This window comes from Rhipicephalus microplus, chromosome 6 (genome assembly GCF_043290135.1).
Source record: "Rhipicephalus microplus isolate Deutch F79 chromosome 6, USDA_Rmic, whole genome shotgun sequence".
Taxonomy (NCBI): Eukaryota; Metazoa; Arthropoda; class Arachnida; order Ixodida; family Ixodidae; genus Rhipicephalus; species Rhipicephalus microplus.
In genome coordinates this window covers 199,988,691-200,010,555 of record NC_134705.1, presented here as the reverse complement: position 1 = coordinate 200,010,555, position 21,865 = coordinate 199,988,691, and the positions used below count along the sequence as shown (strand labels likewise).

The following is a 21,865-nucleotide window of genomic DNA, read 5'->3' as shown; positions in this document are numbered from 1 at the left end:
CGTTGGTCGAGTCCAAAAGACTACATGCTCCACAATGGATTAAAAAAGGGGGCATTAAACGATGACATACGTGCCACCCACAACGGTCGACCCTTTGGTCTCTGTCTTTCCGGTAGTAACGATGGGAAGTACGCTATGCGCTGGGATGGAACACGAGGGCTTCGGCTGTTATTATCGTCAAAAACTAGTATACCGTGTGGCTGATCCAGAAGTAGGGCTGTTGGGGCAATCCCACAAGTCACAAGCACGTTTGAAACCACAAGCTCTAATAGCCGAATCCGTATACTACCCATGATTACTACGGTGGCTGAACGATTGTTGCGCGTGGCTTGTTTCTAATAAATATCCTAGGTCACTCCATATAGTAAAGCCAGCCTTTGCTCCCCAAAGATCTCGGAAAGTTGCTCTCTTGTGGTAATGCCCCCTTATAGATCACGTGGCTTTGTTGTGTTGGTGTAAATTCCAAGTTAATAATAATAAAAAAAGGATTCTTGTTCCCAATGAAAGTATGTAGCGAAATGAGCATTCGTGACTTAATCTCTAATAAAACACGCAACTTTGAGGCTTATTAAAGAGAGCTATCAACTCAGAGACGCACTTGGAGCTGCGTCTGACCCGAAAAGCTGCCACACGAAGCTCGCCGGGTGTTCGAGGAAAACACTCCATTTCCTTCGTCGAACGCCGACAGCTAATCATGCCCCTACTGAGATCCGCCATATTTTGAAGTCTGTGACGTCACTCTTCAGCATAATTGCCAGTCGAGCAGTTTTTTTAGGACTTTCTTGGGCTTCACAAAATCTGGCAAAACGTTGCGAGACCTTCCACTCTAGAACATTTTTTAACCTCCGATCAAAGAGGTTAAAGTAGCTATAAGCATAGTATATATTAGCATAGTAGCTATAAGCATAGTAATTAGTAGCTATAAGTGCAGATATAAGCATAGTACGCTTATAGCTACTGCGAGTTCCTCAACCATCTCTGCCACCTCCACAAATTGGGCACCCAGATCCGCCTTTGGTTCGCTCCTGTTATCCAGCAAGGCAATTCCCATCCTATGCTGTACTGCCCCTTATTACGAACACCCCGTGTGAGCGTCAATCTTGCACGCGCCGACCGCTTGGTCAGATTAACGGTGTATCGACCTTGGTCCTTCGCACGTACGGACGGAATCGCCGAGGGAAAAGAGAGGACGATAAAAAGGGAACGGAAATTGTTCGAAGGTTGCTAACAAGCGTCGTTGTTTACCGAAGGGACAGAAACAATTAAACTTTTGTGAAGAAGACGGAATGATGAGCCGACCGTTTTGCGAGCCCTTTCTTTAGAGCGCGATGCTGACGAAGCTCTTAAACGGGAATTTTTTACACGAAGATTATCTCTCATGCAACCTCTTATTCGCGTTTTTTTTTTCCTCGCGGAAAAATTCTGCTTCAGAAATAAACGAGAAGATAGAACACGAGCAGCGCTATCAGCCGATACAAGACTCGACACTATAAAAGCTCGCTCGCTGGATTCCGTGCCGAACCGGTTGTGCCCTCGCGATCTCCGACGTCAGCGTAGCTCTGGCCGACTGGGCTGGCCCTACGTCATCTCCTGACGCCGACCTTCGACGACAGCGCAGCTCTGACCTACCGGACTCGCCCTACGCCCTCCTGACGCCGACAAGAGCTCTCGCAAGTGGTGCCCCGTCCTCGGACTCCTGTGACCGTTTCCATCTTTCCTATCTCTCCTATCCCCTTGATATGTCGTCGCTCTCTCGCTTATCTCATCTCTCTTTCTCTCTCTCTCTACACCTTTATTCGTATCATTTTAATCCCTCACCCCCATCCCTTGTGAGCTACTGCTGAGGTGTCGCACCCTGATGAAGACAGTTACGGGGCTCACTTTTCTCTTCTTTTCCTTCTTATAAACATAAACACTCCCCGCCCCCCTCCACGTGCGCTAAATAACAGCGTTATCGAACAAGGCATCCGCCGTGGTTCGTGCTTCGGCGTGATTTTTTGCAACATTACGCTCTCGCTACACGGCTGTGGAAATCATCTTTCGCTTCCTCTGAGCTCTCCGAGAACTCGGCTCAGCTCTGTGCAACGCATGCCGTAACGGACGCCATGGCAAAGTGGCTGTCGCTAGTGGTTTACGGCCGGTGTCATCTAATTCCTGTTTGCATTGCAATATTTTTGAAGGCCCGGTTTTCATATCTGTATATGCACCTCTACTTCCAATTTTCGCTAAAAACCACAAATTGTTTGGGTGCCCGTGTCAAGGCCAATTCACTTTTACGGCTATCACGCGGTTGTTTGGCGTAACCACTTCACCGCTCTGCATTCTGAAACGGTATGAGTTCTCAAGTATTTTGCAGGATCTCAATCACGGCATCGGCCTCTAACGCTGCAGGCCTAATTTCGCCCAACGCCCTTAATTGGTGTTTCATTGATCTTGCGAGCTCGCAAGCGCGTTTCCTCCGCCGGAGGAAGCTGCAGCCGCCGCCGTGCTCAATTTACCACGTGTCTGGCTTTCCTTTTCTTTTCTCTCTCCCACTATTTTGTCCCGAATGTGCGCGGACCACCGACTCAGTGTCTCGGGGTAGCGCAGTTGTTATTCTTAGCCCTGCTCTCGCAAGTAGACGTGCCGGGTTCCCGCTCGTTCATCGCCAACCGCGCCGGCCTCAGATGGCGCTGGCATTTCAAGGTCTTCGGCTCGAGGAAGGGGCGAGCTTCGCGCATGCCTCGTGTCTGCCCTATTAGAGCGAAGAAACTTGGTTGACACGTTGAGAAGAGTACTTAGTTGAACTGTGTTACTCTCATGGAGCACCAAGGAGGGAGGCTTATATCAACAAACGGAATTAGTTCAGCTGTTAAGGAGTGATACTTGAAGGGGGAGGTGAAGTAGTAAAAACGACCGCCCCCTACCCCCCCCCCCCCCGCCCTGCCAAAGTTTGTGTCAGCGTTTCTAACCCCCTTCCATTCAGTGCTGTTGTCCACTTGCTCCACCGATTAGGTAGTGCTACAAACTAACAATACTTATGATCAGTTAAAGTTGTTCTTTAGATTATGGTAACTACTGGAAACAAAAGTCAGGACCCCCCATGAAATGAGTGGCTGGATCTGCCTGCTCTCGGCGTGATACGCAGGTGGCTTGAATAAGTAGAGGACAGGCTGGCCAAAGTTTTCATAGGTGACCCTATTATTGTACATAATGAAAATTTTTGCTCAGAAACGCAGGGACTGTTGTGTTTTCGTCCACTTTAGTTTCTTCACATTTGTATCAGAATTACTACAATACACAGAAGGAAGGAAGCAGACAAGGGGAGAAGGCAGGGAGGTTGACTAGAAAGACATCTGGTTGCTTTCCCTACACTGTGGGATTAGGGAAGGAGACGAGAAATATGAGAAAAAGGGAAGAGAAGAAAAAGAAATAGGGGAGATAGAGACAGTAAGTTCACTGCAGCGTGTAGACCTCCACTGCAAGTCAGAGGCCTTCACTCTACAATACACACAAGAATACAAATAACGTCCCATGTATCTTCCCTGCATTCAGTGTCTCTTGGCTTTCAACAAGGTTGTGACTGACAAAAAAAATAATGATAAGCCCTTAAGTTCTATTTCATTAGGGACAAGGAAGGCGCTTGTTCCTGTTTTGCCACTCTTTGTCCCTGCGTTTCTGCGCAGACATCGTCAAGACGAACTTATTCAAACTATGTCGACTCGCAGTGTTGCCATCTTCGTGAAAGAAGCCTTGTTATTCCTATGGCGCTAGAATCTGATAAGCTAGAAATGACGAAAGAATGACGGGCAGGGGATGATTGGTCGCGCCACGCACACTGAAGTTACCGAGCTCCTAGGCAACAAACTTATCCAACGGCTTTCGACGGATTTATTGTACCTAAAAATACGTTGCACTCTAAAGGAGTACAAGGGAGACACTAGACGCCTGAAGCATAAAAAACAGCGAAGATAGTTGCCTTCTTGGCTGATGCCAGGTCTCTCCCTGGTGTAGATATATATAGTCGAACCACAGCCTGTCACAGACCATCCAAACTACAGCTTCAGAACTAACTCGAAAAGCTGTCTGTGGCACCGCCGGTAGAAGCGCGGGCGCACCGGCTAAGCACGGCTAAGCACATTAAAAAAACCTGTGCACGAGAGAAGACATTGCAACAGAAGGCGACGAAAGCTCTGTTGAAATTCCTACGCGACACGGACTTGAACAAGCGGCTGTAACAGCAATGTCACACACCGCGAAAGACAAGACTGGACTATATATGACTGAGTGTGCGCGCGTGGGCTGCCGACTGTGCTGTGTTTATCTTTCTTCCCTCTGCTCTCTATCTTTCATCTCCCCAATCCCCCTCCCATGCACAGGGTAGCAAACCGGCTGCCTATAGGCTGGTTAACCTCCCTGCCGTTCTTTTCCGCCTATTTTCCCTTCTTAAGAAACCTCGGGTGGTCGAAATTTTCATAGCCCTTCAATATGGCGTGCTTCATTATAGTATCATGGTTCTAGCTCGTAAAACTCCAGCAATTATGCAAGTTTGGCCAATAGCTGCGCTTCCATCGGTGCGAAATTTGCCCAAGCCTGTTCTCTTATTTTACATCAATCGGGAATCACTGCGCCAATGAACCCACGAGATCAAGATCTTGGGAAGCTAACTTGCAGTATACATTAACTTTCAACGCGCCAATTATCGTTTTCATATATTTTTCAGAACACTTCAGATAACTATTTCCAGCTCGACTAAACGCGTGTACAGTAACTGTTTCAGCATATTGTTTCTCAAGTGTTTTAAACATGTTCAGACAAATTACAGCTTATCATTATTCTGTTCTATTTTAAGTACTGTAGCTCTAATTCAAATTTAGTTCCTTCCTTCTTTCTTGTTTGAAGGTGAATGTGCAGAGAGGGTTAAGACTGCGACGTTTAAAGAAAATCCCGAATGTTCGTTCACGCGAATCAACTTAACTTGCGTAATCTTCAGTTTACTGAGGATCGACATTCGCAATTCCGAAGCGCCTAGAATATTAGCGCCCTGGGCTGAGGAGGTAACGCGCTGTCATCCAATCAAACGTCATCTGATTATGGCCGGTCCGCTTGTGCGTTCAACACTGCATTGGAAAACGACCACGCACGCCGTCTAAGAAATCGTCTTTCTTACTTTTCGTACCGATGGGTAAATAACTTGCGCATAGTTTTTTTTTGTTCATTTCTTTAATGTCTTTTTACTTGACAACGTGAAGCCATTTGCACCTTCCCTGGCGTCAGGCGTCATTTTCGAAGGAACCGCACTCACCTGCACGGCGTTTTTTTTTCTACTTTTTTTTCTTAGCGCACTTTCCTTTTCTGGAACGAACTCCTCGTGGAACTGCTATGGTTGTTCACACAGGGAAGTAAGGGGGGCGGGGCTTGTACTGGAGGCTCGGCGTATGCGTGAACATCGCGTCTCTTACTTGATACGTTTTTTGAGAATATTTGTTAAGGCGAAAGCCTTACATGCCCTCGACAAACGCGAAATTTGACCGTCGACGTCCCGCATCGGTGGCGTTTTGCGGGAAGAGTGATGCAAAAAATCGTCACGTTGTAACGTCAGGAGGATGTCACAGATCGCATAATTTTGTTGCCATTATGATATCATCGTGACGTCACAGCAGTTACACGTGACTAAACGCGACATGACGGCGTCATCACATCGCGTCGTAGCTCGGTCGAACAGGGTCCGATGACGGAGGTAATGCAAAACCAGGAGAGGTGCTTCCGATCTTGTAGGGGATGCGAAACCTCGCTAGGTGCAGAAACATTTCGAAAAGTGGCGGGACAGGTTTAGGGACGTCGACTGAGAAAAAAAAAAGATATATTTCACCTTCGAGTCGTCTGTAGTGAATGCTCAAGGAACCCTTTGAGTTTTCACATAGTTATAATTACTGAGGTCCCACGTGCCGAAACTAAGACGTGATTATAAGGCACGCCGTAGTGGAGGACTGCAGATTAATTTCCGCCAGCTATGTTTCTTTAAGGAGCACCTAAATCGGAGTGCACGGGCTTACGCATTTCGCACTCATCGAGATCCGGCTATTGTTGACATAGACTAGAACCCCCACCGTCGAGCTTATGCTCGACACCTTATGCGCGGAATTACAGTGACTGGAGGTGTTCCAAGGTCATCATCATCATCATCATTATCATCATCATCATCATCATGAGCAGCAGCAGCAGCAGCCTCACTACGTCCACTGCAGGACAAAGGCCTCTCCCATGTTCCACAGTTAACTCGGTCCTGTGCTTGCTGCTGCCAACTTATACCCGCAAACTTCTTAATCTCATCTGCCCACCTAACCTTCTGTCTCCCCCTAACCCGCTTGCCTTCTCTGGGAATCCAGAGGTGAACGGTGAAAGCCTTTAATGTCTCATACTCGCGCCCGTCCGTCCGTATCCTGGAACGGTGCCAGCTGTGGACTCTCCTCCTCACACTATCTTGGCAATCACGTGATGTCACAGTGGCGTAGCAGCAGTTGCGCCGCCACGGCTGTGGCCCCTCCCTTTACACTTTCTCGTAAACCGAGTGATATCTGATAGAATGGATAAAAATTAGCTACAAGAAAAATGAGCGAGAGAAAATAACAACAAAGACATTGCTCAGTTGGTAGAATAGCCACAGGCTTTTGCCGGACGCACTTTGGAATTTACGAAGTGTCCTTCAATTTTTTTTTTTTGCGGTCCATCTAGCTTTGTTTTTCTAAACTTGAAAGAAATCAGTGTGTTTTACTCTCAAAGAAATGCCCCCGTGGCACAGACGCCTAGCAATGCGCATCCACCACCTGATTGGCAGTGTACATGAGCACAGAGATGTTGCGTGAAATTAGTTTGGGACTGTTGTAGCGGCTAAACATTGCGTGAAACTATACTCCTTACGTTACGAAGAATAGAATTAGGCTCAATCGGACACCTATATGCATGGTTCAGAGCAAGGTATAGCCATCAGAGAAATGTAGTTCCACAAGTGCAGTTTTCAATTAGTAAGAAAAAGAAGCTACTCTTGTCCGTCTCAAAAGAATTGTGTGCTGGACTAATTGGTAATCTATACTAACCAATTAATGAAACACGGAACTTAGTTGAGAGAGCAGACATAGTCTAATTTGACTGTTGGGCGAGTTGAGTTTGGACATGAACGTCATCGCGTGTAGCGCAACAAGGCATGACAATTGATGAGCACAGGCGTAAACTGACAGTTGATTTCATTAGGCAGATCCACAGTTTTATGTCAAGAAACAACGCTGACGCGCCGTCACAACAACGCTCCCCCCCTCCCCCCCCCCCCACATGGAGATTGAAACAAAAATGATCCAACAAAGTCGCTTCCATCGCGCTGTACAACGCCGAAATTCAAGCTATTTCGTGACTTGGCTGTTTTATATAATTTTTTAATCTCAATGGATTGTTGTGATGGTTGATATATAAACCTGTGGATCTCTTTACAGAAAAATCGGGTGCTAGTTTGCGCCTTTGCTCGTCGGTGCCTTTTTAACAACATGTCTCGTTGCAATACTCGCGATAGCTTAACGTCAAATTTGCATACATTGTAAAGAATTTGTCGAAGAGTACATAATTTTGGTCTAATCGGTTCGGTACGTTCTATGAAAGCTTAGCACTGAAAACACGGCGACAAAGGAAGAAGACCTGACTTGCGCTCTTCCTGTCATCTTCCTTGCTCCCTCTGTTAATAGAGCTAAGACTTCAATAAGTGAACTTATGCATCACCTATTGCTGAATGACGATAAAGTATTGTCAAGGTGGAGATACTGGAGGGCGCGAGAAAATCGATGATGTTTTATTTATACACATATCCGATTATGTGTGCGTGGCAAAGTCGACTGGGTATAGTGCAAGAACTCTGAATAGATTAATACTTGAATGCGAAACATTTCTTAGCGAAATGCAGGTGTGTTGAGCGTTTCTGTCTACGTGTCTTTATATCTGAGCGCCTACGTCCTCTCGTGATCGTTTCTCGAACTTCGTGTAGGTCAAAATTGGTACGGGAGGGTAACTTCCGTATTCACAAACGCTCCTCGACTCGACTTCCACCCTTCATTTGACAGAGTTGAGCACTGCGCCGCAGCTCGGCTGAAAATGGCGCTGCGTTACTCAAGAATAACTGATATGCAGTGACTTGCTCTTCCTTGAGATGGCGCTCCCACCGGCTTTCTCAAGTGAAGGTGAAGCGTTGAGTGAAGGGGCGTTCTTGAATACGGGGGTAAGAGAGCTTGGTGAATATGACTGTCTGGTCACCACGACTTGAGAATTTCGTCGCGTACGTCGAAAAACCCTCTCCACCATTTAAAGTTAACAGCGCGAAATAGCACACGGTGGTCAGGAAATAGACGGGACAACCAGCCCCGTCAGCCTCTCCACCAGACACGTGTGGCAAATACCTGTACACAACGGGCTGTAGTACGCGCGTGTGTGCTACAGGTGAATGACAGAGTTTATATCTAACGGTGACGACAGACATTGGCAATTTAAATACGAGAACGTTAAGAAAAGCACACATCGGCGGCGTTGACCCGACGAATTCAGAGATAGACAAAAAAATCTGCATTTCAACAACAATAGAACTCAAGTTTTTTTGTTTTGTTTTTGCGTGGTAATCAGTTATTCCGCCGCAGAGACATGTCAGGGATTTACACTAACGACAGTTTCGAGTGATATTAACATCGCCACACCGTAAAGTGCACTTCGCTCCGATAATGCTGACGTCTATGCTCTAACGCGAGTGCTGACATTATGTCCAATCATAAGTTACCCACTGTTACCCAGTGTATGTACAACAGTGTAGTGGGCATTCCCTGGTAAACCCACGATGGGCATACCACTACTGCACTTAACGTCGACCCATCTTTCAGCACTTTCCTCAATACCACGAAAAATTGACACTCGACGGCTGCTTCGCTATAAACCGATAGCCACATGGTGGGGAAACTGCCGAATTTTTTAACTATGCATGTCTAAGCTCTCCCGCGGCTCTTCGTACTCATTATATGTGTAGTTGACAATAAACCTTCGTTTCCTATAGCGCCGGCCATCTCGTGTTTCTTAACTCCGCTGGTTTTCGTTTATTTGTTTGGTTTTTTATAGTTTGTCCTTAGTAGTGTCGGTATAAGTGAATGAAGGATGGGTCATAGTCCGGGTGTGTCAAAGGGTACTGTAGATTGGTCGTCACCGTGATAGCGTTATCAACATCTTTCCAATAAAATGAATTGATAACGACCGACCCTCACTGCTTTATCAATTTATTTCGTAACATTCGGGTTTCTCCTAGTTCGCAATGCGAATAATGTATCCCGGTGGCTTCACACTTGCTGGAATCAATCAGCGAGAGCGACTCGTGCGCAAAAATAATCATGAAGATGGAAAGATATGGTGGGCTCCGATGTGTTATCAAATCGTACGCGTATGCCAAGCCTAGCGGGATCGCAGCTCTTTCGAAGATTCTCCAATAGATCGCAATCGTCCCATCACCGCCCTTACTTTTGCCTCTCTCATTATTGTCTTCCTTCTCTTCACTTTCTTTCTTCTCTCGTCCACGTTTTCTGATTGGCGCGGCCTGGGCGCGCGGAAAAGCGGCGCGTATTTGCGAAAGGGAAAGGAGCACGCTGGCGGCTTCTGTAATCGGAAAAAGGAAGTGACGTCCCTGCACGCTCCCTGTCTCCGAGAGTACGTCACGTATGTGGGGGCGCCACTTCCGCGCCGCTCTAGAAAGCAGACGACGGGCAGCCGGCGGCGGTCGTCTGCTCGGCTTTCGCTTAAAAAAGGTTGCCACAGCGCGTCGGCTGCTCGGCCACGTCTGCTTTCGCGTTCAACCGCGCTCGTTTCGTCGTCGGCGTCAACCGGCTTCTCCGCAGCGGGCACTCATACACATCTGGTGCACTCCTGTGCGACGACCTACTATGGCTTTTCACTTTCAGAAACTGTTACTCAGGTTGATCTTTCACCGCATCTCCTGACCGCCCTGTACGCCGCGCTCAGTTCCCTGTGCGTCTCTCGGGTTTTTTTTTTTTTTTTTGTGCTTCCTCGCCATCTGCTCCCTCATCACCGTCTGCTCCGTCGTCTGTCGGCGTTGACGGGCGACTCGCCAGGCCTACTCGAAGCAGACGACGACAGCTGCGAGCAACAGGTGTAGCGCGGTGTAGACCCACCGACGAACGCCGTCGTCGACTGGACACGACGACCGCCTGTGGTTCTTCTCTTTTTCTTCGCCGCCGAAGAAGAAGACGCTAGATGGACCGCAACCTCGAGATCGGAGGCGGAGAAATGATGATGGTGACGGACACGCAGAAGCTCGTCCTCCCCCAGAGCACGGAAAGCCTGGTGAAGCCTATCGGTTACGCCAGCGGCGGTGGCAATGACAAGTCGGCGCACTACAAGCGCCTGATGGGGATGCGGCGGAGCAACTTCCTTCTCGTGCTGCTCGTGCTCATGCAAATGAGCTACCTGTGTTTCGGTGCGTTCATGTTCTGCAGCTTCGAAGGACCGGGAGAGCAGGAACTGAGGCGGCACCTCAAGATGTTCCGCGCCGCCTTTCTGAGGAACTTCTCCTGCCTCAATGGTGAGCAGGTCGTTTATTTATTTTGCACCCGTCTGTTTACTGGAACTATAGGCCTACCTATGACAGGAGAAGGCACACGATCGAAGCACACAAAGAATTTCAAGCTAATTCGAAACAAAGAAAATCACAACAGATTGTGAGCACATACAACAATCTGAATAAATGAACTGAACCGTTCAAGATGTCAGTAGGCATATCAAAATCTGTACGCGTGATAAAAATATAATACATCAGTAAAAAAAAGATATGAGTCTGGAAGTTATAATATCAAGTGATACGCCACAATAAAAAAGGAAAAAAAAAAGAACAGATCACTTGAACAGCGGGTGGTGTAAGTACATGCTTGATGGATCGCTGTCGCTTTTCTTTGCACATTGACAACTTACGGTATATAGTGTCATAACTAAAAATGGGAATATAAAAATGACAATACAGCAGGGGCAAAAATGTGTCAATATATTCAGCATCGACAACAGAACTCGGCGGATTATTCCCAATTTACTTTAGGCGAAACGAAACTGGAACAATTTTGGTTGCTTTGATGTTTCACGTGGTATATGAGGTGGCGGCGTTTTGCGAGGTGCTTGAAAACTGAAACGTAGCCCAGATGGAAAAAAAAAATCATTTTCAACTGATTTATTGGACCTTTTCAGCTGGAAAGATTTCCAGTTTGGTAGTTCAGCTGTAGAGCACTGTATCATTCACCTCGATGTCGATGAATATGCAGCTGGAATATAGCCCAGCTCTAGCCGGGAAGTTACACAGCTCTAGCGGGATATTTTTTCACTTCGAGTTGAATGATTGAACCGTAATTCTTGCCAGCTGTAAATATCTTCAGCTCAAATATCCAGCCGGAAACTGATTATTTTTTTTTCCGTCTGGGCACTGAAGGTATCCATCCGTGGCTCATCGTCCGCGCGACTTAACTGAGGTGGTCATTTGATCAACAAATACTGCGAACATCTCTATAGCCACACATACGTGGCGTTTTATAGCTTATTACTGTAGCTACCACGCTGTAATATAGGAAATATACGGGTAACTAGACTAGCACATTTCGAGAGCCGCGAAGAAAGTGTTTGCGAACAGCTAAAAAATGCCAGCGCATGCTCAAAGGTCATCCAGCTACATAGAAGCACTCTAATGTCAAAACGGCCGCGAAATCCCTTGTTTATCGAGGCTTGAGTATTGTATCTGTGGGCGAATTATCACCTTTTATTCCTCTAATGTCAACAATGTAGCGTAGAAGCTGCGATATCGCTTAAGAGTAGTTCTTGGGAGGATTTTTTATTATTATTATTATTATTATTATTATTATTATTATTATTATTATTATTATTATTATTATTATTATTATTATTATTATTATTATTATTATTATTATTAGAAAATAGAAAAACTCGAAAGTTCCGACTGTCCTTTGCACTATGACTAGTGTGACTCGACGGCGAAAGCGCCAATGCATTAAAAATGTTAAAGTTATACAATTAATTAATCGGTTTATATTGGTAAATTGTACTACGAAGATTCCAATGTCTTTAATTTTTCTATCATGTATTTTATCGTTAATTTCACCATCATATATTATTAAGAGGGGATAAATTTGCACAGTACTCGCCGCACATGATGTCACAGATTTCAAAGTGCATATATCGTATTTGGCGACAGTGGCTCCAGCAGCTTGGCATGTTACGTCTACGGTTGTTCGAGAAGACAATGAACTTAATTTTTCGTTGATTTGGAACTGCGTAGGACCAAGTATAGACACCATGAAAAATCTATGACGTCACAGCGTTTACTGTGGGAATTTCAGGATGGCGTCGCCACCTGCTTTTTCTCGCTTACCAGTAGCCTTCCTGCGGTAAGCGTGTCGATATTGGTATTGAGAGCAATTCGCTGATACGAGAAAAAAAATAGTTCTTCTATTTATTGTCCCTTTAAAGAGTGAAACGCCTCGTCAGAATACGAAGAGGCATCTGGCTTCTTCTTCTAGTGCATTCTATAGGCTCGTCGTGTCTCGTTTCCTGCTTGTATACAAACAGGAGAGCGCTCGTCCTGTTTATTCCTTCTAGTGTATCTTGCCTGTTTTACACTCGAAGTAGCTTCATGGAGCTGTACAAGCTCGTCCAAGTTTCTGTGCTTGAAAACCTCCTCTAGAGTTGCGTATTCGCGCGAACGCCGAGAAGAAACGCGCAGCTCGCGTGGTCACGTAACATTGTCAGCATCGTTTCTCTCGCTACAGCTTTTCGTACAAGGTCACGTTCGCACGACACGTGTAAGGCCCTTCTTAGAGAGAGGGGGGAAATTTATTTGCAGGTCGGCCTGAGCTACAGCTTGCTCTGGCCTCTCACTCTGTGGGGAAGAAGAACAGGGAAGCGAATGAATGGTGAATGTGAATAGTAAGAGGTAGGGATATGAGAATATGCTTCCCCTACGCTGGGGCAAATATAAAGACGCGCATTCAGTCCAGTGGCTTGAGAGAAAGCCACGACTATACCCATGTATGTGCTGCTGACGTCAGACCAAGGACCTAACGATACCTCATTGGTCAATGGTCTACTACGAAAAGCATTCAGATTGTTGTCGAGACGTTGAATCAACTTCATTGGCCCAACGGTTGTGCCCGGGGCTAGGCTGACAGAGATCCACCGTTCGAGAAACATCTTTCGAGGTTCTCGGCGATGGCCCCGCAGGATGACCCCACTCCTGGTTTGCGGGATGCTCGCTGAGCAGGGCGGCTTCCCATCGGTCAGCAAGGCGCGCCGTTTAAGGGGGTCCTTCAGTTGGCGTCGTCATTTCTCGTGGACTCTCGCAAATGTTTTAAAAACTTGAAAACACAGTGCATGTCAATGAGTCGTCTGCGGAGCTACAATAGGGCCATGTGTTTTTTTTTTTTACGAGTTTGTTGAAAAATATATTCCACACGACTTGAAATTGCTCGATACCTTTTCTTTCTTTTTTGCGGTATCTATTTCGTTTTTACAATGTTGCTACAAGTGTATGGATTGAGTGTGCATATCCTTGCCGTGTTGCTCCTCGTGTTTCACGGGACGGTCGGACTAGCCAAGCTGCCACTATGCAGCTTTTATCTGACCATCCTCGTTATTTATTTATGTTAATTGTGTGCTTGTGCTAATAATAGGTGATCAAGTTCAAACTTAGTGCAGACGAAAAGGTGCATGCAAGAGGGGTCAGCGTGTTACACGGAGAAACAGTGTTCGCGTTTGACTAAACATTGTGCCCCACCGTATGCTCGAATGAGGAAGTCTGATTGACGCTATGCGGAAGCGAATTCTACATAGTAACGACAGAGCAGGTGCTGCGAACAGAAAGAGGTGCCGTAATCTTACCAGTTTCACCACGGCGTAAAAGCGGACTACCACGTTCAGAAAATCTATAGTTACGCTGTAGTTTGCGAGCCTGTCACCCGATGACATGCACTTCGTGATCGATGAAGGGTGCATGCTTTCTCCCGGCTGTAATGTCTATATAAGCGTACGAAATATTAAGACCTCTTTGCAGGCGGCTTGTACTGCGTGAACGCGGGTCGCAACGCGATAAGCTGCGCCGATCGACCATTACGCGACGGCGAGCATTGAGATAGACTGTCGCAACGCGTACCGATAAAGTATACAGCGTGCGGCTGACAGCAATATCGAGTTGTGACGATAGCGTCAATAACAAAGGAAACCTGCCGCGTCAGAGATTAGGCGTGCATGGGTATCCTATATTGAGCGCTGAGCTGAAATCGCAGCGAGAAGCATTGCGTTATCTGTTGCCAGTATGGAATAGTTACCCATTGTTAAGCAGCGTTTGCGGCAGCAGTGATAGCAGCGTGCTTCAGTGCTATCATAAACGTGTATTTATGGCAATGACCTATATCGTATATTTCACGTGACCTTGAGCGACAAGCCGGCCTCGGCTCGAATTTACGCAAACAGTCGCATGACTATAGCCGCGCGCCTCGTGGCTCGAGGAGCGTAAGCTGCATGTTCACTACGTCTTCCGGAACATGACGCCGGGCAAGGACGCCGGGCAAGGACGATGAGAGGCGCACCGCGCTGGCCAAAGCCATGGCCCGCAAGCTGGAAGAGAACCCCAGGGTCATGTACGCGGTCGCCGAGCTCACTCCGAAAACACAGTGACCGTGCTGCGGTAGTGGTTACGTCCATTGACAGGCTAATCGTCAGCTCGTCCTCGAGGACAGAATACCCTGCAATTGCCGACAAAGTGGAAGTGGCCCTCGCCCTCGTACAGCCGAGCGTGGACACGGTGGTCACCGACTCAAAGACAGCCTATGGAAGCTTCCGCAGGGAGGTAATCTCATCCGCGGCACGAGCCATTCTATCCAAGCGCAAGCCTCCGGGAAGAGCCGTAGAGCTCGTGTGGGTCCCGGCTAACTCGCAGGTAGCAGGCAACACCATTTCCGACTATCATGCCCGATAAATGTAAATTCGGGCCGAGCATGAGCCGGAAGAGCTACCACACCCGGTTACCAGCTTTCGGGACATTACCCAGATGTACCGAGAGGGAAGGTGCAGACTACCAGGACAGCACCCCGGCCTGATCAGGAAACAACAGACGATATTGCGTCGAGCGCAGGCGAGATCTCTTTCGCATCCCGTACTGCTGAACCGCATGTACCCTGCGGAACACGACATGCTCTGTCCGTTTTGTAAAATAGAAAATGGCGCCCTGCCACACATCTTGTCAGAGTGCACAGAACTTAGGAACCCCCCACCATCCCTTCCCCCCGACACCCCGAATACCCAACTCCTTGAGCAATGGGAGACCTTGTTATCCAGCCCCGCCCTGCCGACTCAGCGTGCATTGACGGCATGGGGCCAGGAGCTGCTGGATACATACGGGTCCCGCAACTAGGGAACCGCCCTTGCGCGCACTACCAACAATGTTGGGCCCACTAAGTGTTGATTCATCATCATCTTTGCGGCGTTCGCGTTAAGAAGATAACAAAAGCGGCGTTCGCTGGGTATAAAATACGCTGTAAAATATTCACATTGTGCGGCGTTCGCGTTCGAGTAGTCTTGAGAGAATGTTTGAGGGACATTGTTAAATTTTTAGATGGTTTATTCTGAGTCAGGGTATCTTACCGAACCCTCCATGTGGTAATTTGAATCTCATTCAGTTTCGCCGAGTGACTTGTGTAATGTAAGTATGAACTCATCGTTGGCTTATACAGTCAGTACAATGGGCAAATCGCCGAAGAACTACAGTAGAAATTGTAGCCCGAAAACTGATTTTTGTGGAGATTCTAGTTTATATTTCTATACCTATGAGACATGGCCGTAAAATTAAACTCTACCTCTCGCTTTCATGCGACCAAAAAAAAAATCTAAGTAAACTATGAATTATGCGAATTTTACATGAACAGCACAAACTTTCTACCCTCGTCGCTTAGAACACTTGTTACGAGACCTGCACACGATTTCCACCGTTTTTGCATTATTCGGGCTACATAAGTTGTAGGTCCTAAAGTCCCTTCCCGCCCTTTCAATCCCACTAGCTGCCGAATAGCGAGTAAGCGTAAATACGCTCTCTAGCCCCTGTAAGAAGCTTTGTCGTTATGCTCGAGCCTTGTCCATCCATCCCGCCGTAGTGAGGGGCTTTACCGTAGTAGCAACTTTAGCTCCCTCTGAAGCAAATGACAGAGACAGAATGAAACGCGGTGTGTGCGTCTATGAGAGGGCACGCTGGCCAAGCGACGCTATGCTAGCAAAAATTGGGGGACCCTTAAGCTTCGTCTTTAAGAGTTGGACGCGATCGCGAAATCCGGCCCCTAGTGCACCCTTCAACCGCTAAGTGCATACTTATTCATATGTTTTGTTACGTACACACGCACACACACAAACACGCACACAGTAGATTGGACCAGCGCGCGCTATTATCGCCGAATGGGCTTGTTTTTGTCGTTACACCTTCGAACAAAATACGTTAAAGGGGCCCTGGAACACTTTTTCAAGTAACCATGGAATGAATTCACTACAAGAGCTTAGTGTCTCACGAATTCGACGCCGCAAAAATTTTAAGAATCCGTCCAGTGCGAGTGAAATTACGAAAATTTGTCGCATGCTGAAATTGCATTATCTCTTCTCTCGTCCCGACGAAAGCACTGGAAGCTAAGCAGGGAGGGGTGGCAGGGCAAAGAAACTATCGGGCTTCGTGACCTTGAGCACTTTTTTTTTTTTCTTAAAATGCGCGGCTTTCTCAGTGTGATCGCGCGCGCACGCGTGGACAAGTAGCGGCCTCCCGCGGCTATCTCAGTAACTTGATTTTTTGGTCACAGGCGTACAGACGATTTTTCGCTCACATCCAACGGGGCCGACGCCAGTGGCGGGTTTTCTGCGACACGAGCTCTTTAACGCTATCGCGTTAAAACGCGAGCTCTGACGTGAGACGTGCCTTGGAACGGTGCCATAGTTGGCACCGTTCCAAGGCACGGGGCGCTTGTGATTTCCGGTCGAATCCGCCGATTTTCGAAACCTTCGCTATAATAAAATAATAATAATTGGTGCGGTTTAGCGTCTTAAAACCATCGTTGCCCTAATTGGGCAGGTCTTTGTATGATGGCCGAGTGGATGTACGGAGGACTCACGGTTTACCAGATTATAAGCTCCGGAGCAAGCTCCTTCGCCATCATTCACTTCGCGCATGTGGCGTCATTTTTTAAATAAAAACTTTTCTTTCTCTCCATCTTATGTCATTATTCACTTCGTAGTGTGTAAATTATTCAGTGAGTTATTCTCCGCCATGATGGATCAGTCGCTACGGTGCTACGCTGCTGACCCGAAGGTCACGGGTTCGATGTCGGCCTTGGCGGTCGCATTTTGGTGGAGGCGATATAGTTGAGGCCCCTTTTTTTTTTTGCGACGCCAGCGCCCGCTAAAGAACTCCAGATGGTCTAAAAATTCCGGAGTTCTTCACTACGGCGTCTCTCACAATCTGGTGGTGTTGGGACGTTAAATCTCACATGATAATAGTATTTAGTCACTTGATAATTCATTTAATAATGTTATTTCTGTTTGTCCATGCTGTGAGTGTGCGCATTCGGGTTGTAAGAGTCCCGTCAGGCAGAGCAGACCCCACCCGTCTTTTGCCCTTGTATCCGATACATTGTAGTGTGAAATAAAAAGCTGCTGTGAAATAAATCAATGGCAATCCGCAAATTGTGGCTGTGCCTTTTACGAAGCTATAAGAAAGACTTCAAATCTTAAACTTTATCGATAAATAAAAAAAATGTATGGCTTGCTCTGCAGAGTGGCCGCAATAACACTCTTTATTACACTTAGAATTGCTAGGGTACCCAGGGTTTTAGCACTATCAGGTACAAACGTGATCTTCTAAAGCACTTATTCGCATCTGTTATTTTGTTGCCCGTCACTTATGCTCTCTCGTGAGAACGTTTACATTGTTGCTGTGTTTCCCGTCTTGATGTGCTCTGTTAACTTTCCACAGCCCTCCGCTACGGCGTCTGTCCTAATCATATCGTGGTTTTGAGACGTTAAATATCATCATTTATTAGTAATGTTGTGCTCTAGCAACCAGCTGAAACCATCCTTATGGTTGGTAAGAACTTTATTGCCAGACCAGCACAGCTATGTCTCTGAAAATCATTTTCTGCTTTATTTTCACCGCTTATCCACGTATCGCCCTTAAGGGTCCTTGGGAAATGGCAAATAATTCATTGTAGCTACTGAAAATAATCACACAATACTATTCCAGATGCCCACTGCGACAATAAGTGTTTCATTTAGCTTTTCAACAAGGCTGAAATATGCGCAAGGACTAGAAAAATACCTCGACACAGCGTTCAAGTCGACATGTTCTTATTGTACGCCCGTACTTTGCCTGCCAGAAAGCTAAATAGGATGCCAACGTGCTTCTACTGTTTAGTTCAATCCTTAATCAAGTGGTAGCTGCAATCTCGTCAGTTGAAATAATTAACTACAACAGCTAGTCGCGCCACGTGCCCGAAGTGAACTTACGTCACCGAGATGCGACAAGCCTCGCTAGCACTCATTACCTCCAAGTCACGGACGGAGGATTTATCGCATAGCAGCCGCTCTTGATATAGTGTGCGTACTACAGCCAGCAAGCCAGCTGTGCGTATGCGGATAGTTGCTATCTCAGCTGGCACTGACCGTTCCTTCGCAGTGGCTTGCCGCAACACACAATGTATTGCGTTCCGCACATTGATCACGCGAAATTCACGCGGATAAAAATTGCAAGCGGCCGCCGTCAGAATAAAAGCGCAGCCATTTTCTTGACCTTGCATCTCAGTACGTTAACACGTGCATATATCTGCTGTTAAAGGTAAATTAAGAAAAAAAAGAAGACACGGCGCAACGAGTGCTGGGACAAAGTAAAAAAAAACAACAAACACTTCGTCCCCGTATAACTTCACTTCGTCCCTGTATATCATCACTTCGTCCCTGTATATGTTCACTTCGTCCTCATACACTTTGCGCCGCGCCTGTTCTTTCCTTAAGTATGTACCGACTAGCTCAGCAACAAGCCCCGTTGTTAAATTACTCTTTCATGACAGCGAAAACCCTATGGTTGCTGCTGGATAACGGGGAAAACGCGTAAAATCAAAATGCCTGGGGCGGTGCCACCTTGACGTTGTCGCAGCAGTCACCGGGACGTCGCTCATTTTGACGGCATCTGATGGATCTACTTAGTTTCTAGCGGGCAACATTGTAGTACGTTTTCTTCAGAGAGAGCCTGATACTTAGCATGCCAAGTTTCGTTTCGAGAGATAAAGAATATAAGGTAGGGAGTTTCGTTTAGCTAATGTGGCCAAGATGCACAAAAACAACTACTTTGAAATCTGTGGCGTCACCATAGAATACTTCGGCGCGAAGTTTAAAAGTTAAACATTTGACACCGATTTTGTCATCTACTAATAAATGTATGGTGGTTAAATTAACGGCACTAGACAGTTGGTTACAACCTGATAAAATATACGCTCCAACCCCAGTGCGACAGCGCGCCTGTCATTCACCTGTGCAACAAAGCAATGTTTGGTGATTTTTGTTCTAACCGTAAGCACTTTTCGCTGATAATGAAAGTACTACGCATATCATCGATTACTACTTCGTCGTTTCTTGATAAAATTTTACGTTTGTCTGAGCAGTCAAGTCGGAATTGTTTATAGAATTTTCTAAGAAGTAAAATTTTTCAACCTTAAAGTATCATAGCGAACATGTGCCTGTATGGCGAAGTCGCATATGCCTGAAGGTACTGACGTCACATAAATAAGCAATTGCAATTAGTGGGACGTTTATGAAAATTCTGCTTGGGTGGGTGAGTGACTGCTGCGGGCGGTGCTTACATTTATTCTTAGGCCGTAAACGACTATAGAGTTCTCAAATTACAATTTATCGGTAACTATTTTCTGTTTCAATTTAGCGTCACTCGTGTTTTCTATAGTTTGTCGTTAGTCTAAGCTACAGTTAGTACAGTGATTCGAAATACCAATAATTAGTAGTAAAATATTTTAATCGGGCGTAATTTATCAAGATATTTATTTTTATCTTGCTGATGAGTGCCTCAAGGGCGAAAAAAAAACATCCCTGGGGCTGCATCCAAGAATAGCGATCCTAGGGGAAAAAAATGGTTCTGGTACTTCCAAGCCCAGGTTGCTACTCTTAGGTGGTACTATTAATATTTTCCTGAATGTCGTGAACGGGTGGCAGGATAAAAAGAAATGACAAATGATTTCCTCCTTCTTGCAGAAAAGGCACAGCGAGAAAGTCCTCTATGTGAACAAAAACTAACGGAGGTAACGCGGCAACAAAGTTTTATTATCATGGCCACTTCCATCATTCTCGACTTAGATAAATCGCTGCGCCAGCGAAAAGGTTGCTTCAAGCTTTTTACTGTAGGTTTTGGGTATATATGCGATCTTAGGTCGTCTCCACTTTGACTTTCGGCGTGAGAGGTTTGAATTGAGCCGCAGTCCCGACTTGCCTCGTATGTGACTCTCTTTAGAGAGACAGGTTAGCGCTTTTAGGGTCGAAGCACCTTAATACCGAACAATTTTAGTGTTTCGCCGTGGTGCACACCTGACCAAAACATCTGTGAAGAACTGTCACAAACGACTCCAATTTTCGGAGCATCCGCGGGCCCCATCTTCCAAGGAAGGGCGTTTTTGTGTTGGGAGACGACATCCGGCGACTATAACGACCCAGCGTGGCGCCGGCTCGTCTTCCCTGCCCCTGACCGGAAGGGGAACCGGCGGTCTCAACAAGGAAAATTACTCCCAGATGAGACGGGAGCACGTTGACGCCCCCGAGGAGGTTTGAACTGCGTCGGAAGAGCAGTTGACGTACAGCCAGCAACAAGTGCGGTCGTCGGTGTCGCGAGTCTCGCGTAGGCGGCGAGCACGGAGTGGCCCGCGCAACGTATTGAGACGGCTGCAATTCTGGGCACCCTCGTCGTCTACCAAGCCGGCGAGACCTTCAGCGGCACCCGTCAACTCCCCTACGTGCACCAAGAGCTGGCCTGGTCCGTATGGAACTTTTTATTGTGACTTTTTTTAAACTGCTAAATTGTTTTAACCAGCCTTTTTTTTTTTAACTGTGTAGTTGTGTGCGCTGCGACGCACATAGAAATTCAAAAGCGTGACCAATGATCATTATGTAATTATTTCCTTGTAACCCTTTTTTACGATTTTCATCTTGTTGCTATTTTATTAATGTTCCGCATATTTGTTTTTTTGTTTGTGCCTCTTGTAGTGTTCTTATAGAGCATAGTTTGTTTTATAGTCTTTCTTTCTCATCGCGTATCAGTTTTCTTCCTCTGTTATTTTTGTAATCTCCTGCCTCTGCCCCTGTTTTAATTAAATGCTTGTTTATGTGTAATCAAACTCCGTGTCTGCTCTATGAGTGCGTCGGTCAGGCCCACACATCACCACACGTGCAACCCCGCACGGGTCGACCAACCCGCAAATAAATTCGAAATGTGCCACTTCGAGGCCTTTCAGGCGTCGCAGGCCGAAGCGTAAAGTGGAAGCCTGCGAGTCTGCCGCACGTCGATGTTGGATCGGCGGGGCCTCACCCGAAGTGTGTGACAAGAACAAAAAAGTTGCTGTTGGCCAGAACAAACAGCCTCAACACCGTAAAAACATCGACGGCTAACCACCCATCAATCAAAGGATGTGAGAGACCAAAAGGTTAACAAGAACCAAATAAAACGCTGTTGATCAGAACAAAATAGAAGGCCACGATTCATCATGCAATGCACGCAGCTTTG

The 21,865-nt window shown here is 46.6% G+C and overlaps 1 protein-coding gene across 3 annotated transcripts in view; it reads left to right on the top strand.

Annotated features, from left to right (window-relative positions):
* Positions 1-21,865, top strand: part of LOC119166896 (potassium channel subfamily K member 1) — a 177,122-nt gene that overhangs the window by 90,355 nt on the left and 64,902 nt on the right. The window contains exon 1 of one of the 3 annotated variants that reach the window (XM_037418285.2): positions 9,747-10,591. The exons of 1 other annotated variant lie outside the window; for it this stretch is intronic. In XM_037418285.2, coding sequence (XP_037274182.1) covers positions 10,264-10,591 — 328 coding nt within the window. In that variant the 5' untranslated portion in view covers positions 9,747-10,263. Of the gene's footprint in view, positions 1-9,746; positions 10,592-21,865 lie in introns of those variants that run through there. One more of the 3 variants, XM_037418286.2, reaches the window with a different exon arrangement.